Source organism: Morone saxatilis, unplaced genomic scaffold, assembly GCF_004916995.1.
Source record: "Morone saxatilis isolate NCDOM2014 unplaced genomic scaffold, NCSU_SB_2.0 Contig17, whole genome shotgun sequence".
Taxonomy (NCBI): domain Eukaryota; kingdom Metazoa; phylum Chordata; class Actinopteri; family Moronidae; genus Morone; species Morone saxatilis.
The window spans coordinates 11,959,266-11,964,721 of NW_023339729.1; the positions used below are offsets into that span (position 1 = coordinate 11,959,266).

The following is a 5,456-nucleotide window of genomic DNA, read 5'->3' on the forward strand; positions in this document are numbered from 1 at the left end:
CACACACACACTCACACAGTCCACTGTGTATCAATCCTCTCCATCCTCTTCATCTTCTTCCCCACAAAACTAAGGCGGAGAGATGTGAAAAAAGTGAGCTAGCTCTTTATTGATCTGTTTGTGCTACTGTGCGTCTGCTGTCTGCAGCTGCTGCTCGGGGCAGACTGTATAACATGCAGAGAAATAGAAAGTGCCAGATGACCACTGTCATAAAGCACTTTCCTCTGACAGGTGAACTAAAAATGCTCAAGCTAGGAATAATTACAGCATGTGGGTCGAAATTATTAATGTGTATTTTTTGTAGATACACGTCACTTAATGTGCGTTGCATGGTTTTATGTTCAATATATAGTGTATACAGTATTTAGACAGTGTACAGGGCTTTTTTCCTATGTTATGGGATGTTTACTTTGGCTACCTGCATCTGACACTACTTTTGGAGCGACCTAGAGAGCTCTAACCTTTCACAGTGCAACCAAATATTGAACATTAGACCAAATAATGTAAACACTTAAATGTTATCATTTCCAAAATTTACCAGCCACCAAGGTTAGGAAAGCGTTTTGATTTTTGAGCAAAAACCTATTAGAACATGGAAGTTGTTTGTTCACAACCACAATGACCACGAAGTGTGTTTTGCATTGCTGAGTCCACATTATAACATAAGTACTTTATATTCACTCATTAGCCAGCCAATCAGACTCACCCTGTGTGTCATCATTGTGCTCGGTGGCCTGCACAGCCTTGCGGATTTGCATGCGGATTATGTCAATTTTGGTCTTACTGTCCTGCAGCATCTGCTGGGCCGTCTGCAGCATCTTCTTATCCTGATTGGTGCAGAGACAAGGCAAGGAGCGAATCACAACACAGGAAGCAGGAAGATACATATCACAATACCATTGGAGCAACAAAGAGGAATCCTTTATCTTTCTTTCCTTTATTTTGATTGATGATAGATTTGTATTTTAGGACGTTTAAGCAATGAAACAGAGAAGAAAGTGGAGGTATGAGAGCAAGGTCGACTGGCAAGGTGAAACCTGCAGCATACAAAAAAGGGGGGAGGGGGTTTAAAGTAATCAAGTGATGAGGTGTGTGTATAAGGGAATGCGTGTCTCAGGTCCTACACATTTGGAGATCATCATCTGAGTCAGCAGATTGCAAGGATTATGAAGGTGCACACAGACACACGCTGTCAGTTATAAAGCAGCTGGGGGAGGGGTATAATGTGTACCATACCCGACAAAACCCTTTCTACAACCCCCTTGTGTTTATTATGTGCATGTTTGACTGTATTTATACACTTCTGAATTCTTGTTGGTGTTCAGGAATAGTTGAGGATTACATTATCTGAATGAATGTGTGTTGTCAATCTAACCACTCAACATTGTACTGCTGAGCCGTGTGAATGTGTGTGTGTGGATTAAAGTCTTGTACCTTAGTGGATCCATTGGAGTAGACAGGGATCATGTTTTCAACTCCCTGTTTGACTTTGAGCTCGATGTTGAGCTGTCTCTCCAGGGCAGCGATACGTTCCTTGTGGGCTGACGTCCGACTCTCGGCCCCAGGAGACTGAGGACACTCATCTGTGGAGAGAAGGAAAAGGTTGGAGAGGATATAAAAAGGAACAAGACGGGGGTTCACATGGTGTGGCCTAAAGTAAAAATACTCTACGGGGAATTTAATGTCAAGTAATATTGTTGAATTTCTGCAGCAGCATGTATGGGGTTGATATCCTGCATTATGGGAACATATCTGATGACATTGTTGTCCAAATGATTAGAGATCCACTACAGCATTTACCAGCTGGCAACAGACTGTGGCTTCCCCAAACCTTGTCCCACTCAGATACAGCAGGAAAAGATGAATCAGCAGGAAATATTTTTCCACCGCTCAGACGTCATTTAACAAGAATGTGCTAGAAAGAAATTAAATTCACCATAAAGGAAGTTTACAATGTTTACAGTGAAATGTGTGTATGCTGTATATCTGCCATGATTTCAAAAACTATATAAACTCCATACTCAAGCAGAGAAAGTGTAATTTATCTACAAATCTGTATCTGAAAACACCAAAATACACATTCATTGTTGAAATCAATGCATCAGGTGGAGATTTGTTGTTGATATACTAAAAACTGGCTTTCAAATAATAGCTTGTTGGGTCACTGTGAATAAAAATATGATATAATGATAAACGTTGCAGTAGTTAAATTAAGTCCATTCTTGGTTACATCAGGAACTACTTTTCAAGGAGCTAAAAGGTTCCTTGTTGTTTGTGTTTCCATCGCAGTCTCAAGACCCGCAAAGGTTCAGCTAATCAGTCCGCTGAATTATGAACGACAGCTGTTATTATACGTCATTTTTGTGCATGACTATACAACAACAAACAATGTCATAAGTCCATCTGTTGTATGCTTTCTTCTGTAAATCCATGTTGATGAGTTCATCCATGTTGATGCAGGGGGGTAAAATAATGTACCCTGAACTTAATTTAGACCCTGGTCCTCCAAAGGTTCCTAGTCCATGGGGAAAGCTCCGGTGGAAACGTGGCTAAAGGAAGCAAAGGTCAAGGTAGAACAACAGGGGTGACGGTTTTTCACATGCATACCTTTATTCTCTTCTCCTCCCTTCACCACAATGTGAGCGTCCAGTTCTTGCAGCTGAGCATGTAGGTTGTCCAGTCTGCGGTTAGAAGAGCGCAACTGGCTGTCCACCTGTAAACAAGAACAAATACAGTAGGTTTTGTGTGAAAACAGCAGTAAATTATAAAACTTGGACAACGTGTGGACATTGACACACACACAAGAATGTCATGGGAATAAGTTAAACCACTTCTACACAACATTTAACCTTCAATAATGTACTTAACAATGTACTAGTGAGGTGTCATTCATGTTCCTTTTCTGGAAAATAAATCAACATTCATCCCACCAAAAACTAGTACACCATAAACTCGAGTATTGCTGCTCACTTCTAACAACTGATGCCCAGCAGCTGTACTGGGAAGCTCCAGGAAGTAAATGTGTGAGCGGGTGTGGCATTCCTGCCCTGCTTCACAATGTGGAAATGTGTGCTCAGTGAGCCTACTACTGTGTAAATAAAGGTCAAGACGTTGGTCACATGAGGCTTTAAAAAAATCCCAGATCCTTCAGATAGTCCCAGCAGGATAAGAACTTAACATAACAGCAAATGTACCCAGTTCCGGTGAACGGGTATGTGACTGAATCACCAGTCACTGTTCCAGACAACAGTCATTAAACTGGTTTCCTGCAGTGGGGGCGAAGTTAAATTGATACTTTTCAACTTAAAAATCAGAGCGCTCCATGACCTCATCAAGATACTTTCTCATAATCAGTATATACAAGGGTAATTTTTCCCAATCATTTACCAGCTGGAAACCTGATTAAAAGGTTTTAATCCACAAAAAATAAAAAATGACTGGTTGGACAAGCAAAACGGCTGAGGAGTTTTGGTGGATGAAGGCTTTTAAAAAGGATCTAAGGAGAACTGGTAGTTTACCTGCTGAGCGTTCCTCTTGTCAGTCGTCGCCCTGCGTAGGTTCTCAGCTCCCTCCTTGATTTTCAGCTCTTTACGAATCTCCCTGCGGATCCTTTCACGCTGCTCGTCCAGAAGCTGCTGCACACTGGAGTCGGAGAAATCAGAGTTCTGGTCCAGACCGAGCTGCTCCAGAACCGACAGCCCATCTGGGTCACTCTGGACAGATGAACGGAGAGGGGAAAAAAAAAAACAAGTTAGGCAATATGGTTGTGAATAAAATAAAATAAAATAAAATAAAATCTTTGTCATGACAATCCAATGCTTAATTTACAACACAGTCAGCCTGGAGAGAGGAGGCGTTGAGAGTGAGGTAGACAGAAGAGGAAGAGATGGTGAGCTGGATACGGCAGTAATGGGAGGAAAGAGATAGAGAGATGATAGTGGGTGGGTAGAGGGAAAAAAAACAGCAAAGTTGAGTAAAAATGAAAATGCTAGAAAAGGAAGCCGGAGGATGGGAAAAGAGATGAAGGGGGAGCAGTAAGGAATGACAAAAATCTTGTTTCAGCCATTGTTTATAATATTTCAAAACAACTCTCCAATGTCCAACCTGCTTACAAGAAGAGCTTTAGGGTTACTACACTTCCATTAGAAATGCCATTTTCAGGACAATCTGCCTGCCAAATTGCCTACAAATCAACACTATACACAAACATCAAAGTGAATTACAAATCTGTCCCATGACCTGTGCTAGCCATTGTCCTCTTTCAGCCTTTTCTCATGAACCCGTCCTTCTCTACTGGGCGAGCAATGCCACGAACATTAGTACGCTTTTTAACACCAGTAAACAACTGAGCTCCACTCCTGCTTAAGTTTCCACTCATTTCCTGTGTCTTTTTCAAAAATCACTTCCAGCAGAGCTACAACAGAGTGAGATCTGGAGACTCAACAAGCCAAACACACAATCAGGAACACAGCAGGAGAGCGAGCGTCAATCACTAGAAATCACAGCCACTATCACAGGAACACACAAATCAAACAAACAACGAGCCAACAACGCTTCACCTCTGAGCTGTCCTCATCCTCCTCATCACCATGCCAACACATAGTTCGCTCAGATGTGATGACCCAAAGAAACACGAGGAACAGAAACCTTCGGTACACTCCCGAGCTCGGCCAAACAGTTAATGCCACACCGAGAGCAAAATGGGTTTGGGGCGAAAATAAACGATAAAAAGAGATAAAGAGAGGGAGAGTTAAGTGAGGGAGGGAGGGGGGAACGCCTCCGAAAGAGGATATCCGTCCCGACACCAAGCTGCTCAGGCCTTTCCTGTTTCCTCTGCGATTTTGCTGCTGTCAGTGGAGAGCAACCACAGAGAAAAGAGGGACAGAGACTATACATCAAGAACACACGAGCGAGCGAACGAACACGTTTTTGTAATTCACTCCTGGATGTGTGGCAGTAAACCTTTGTGATGTCAACTCTTCCTCAGCTGCTTATGTGCTAATCAGATCTGGCTTGAAGTAATTTGTAACAGCTTTTTTTCTTTTTTGCTCTCACTTGGGTCAGTGATTTAATCTTGAGGGTGGAAACCAGGGAAGGATGCGTTTTCTAAGTATTGGATCAAGGCCAGAGAGTAAGACTGGGACGCGTTTCTGCTGCCTGCTTGACCTCTTATTTCCTTTGGGTTCCACATCTACAAACCCCCTACTGGTTATTCCCCTTCCCCTATAGAAAGACTATGAGATACGGCCAGAGCCTCATCTGAAATTATGATAACATCTCCTCCATGTAAGCAGCAGTGCCTGGAGTTAGTGCCCTAAAGCTAGCCTCCAACATTATCCTCCAAACTAGCAAAGGAGAATTTGGCCTTTACACAGTAACAGTAATCTTTTGCATGTCACACATCAAATACTGGTGGCAATCTGGGTTTTGAGGTGGGATTAATGAATTAACCTGCT

At 42.4% G+C, this 5,456-nt stretch overlaps 1 protein-coding gene across 2 annotated transcripts in view; it reads right to left on the reverse strand.

Moving 5' to 3' along the window:
- pkn1a (protein kinase N1a) overlaps positions 1-5,456 on the reverse strand; it is a 39,351-nt gene that overhangs the window by 15,382 nt on the left and 18,513 nt on the right. Inside the window, exons 1-5 of one of the 2 annotated variants that reach the window (XM_035660859.1) lie at positions 4,560-4,712; positions 3,519-3,713; positions 2,608-2,713; positions 1,435-1,583; positions 707-827 (exon numbers count right to left, since the gene is read on the reverse strand). In XM_035660859.1, coding sequence (XP_035516752.1) covers positions 707-827; positions 1,435-1,583; positions 2,608-2,713; positions 3,519-3,713; positions 4,560-4,601 — 613 coding nt within the window. In that variant the 5' untranslated portion in view covers positions 4,602-4,712. Of the gene's footprint in view, positions 1-706; positions 828-1,434; positions 1,584-2,607; positions 2,714-3,518; positions 3,714-4,559; positions 4,713-5,456 lie in introns of those variants that run through there. The other variant, XM_035660861.1, reaches the window with a different exon arrangement.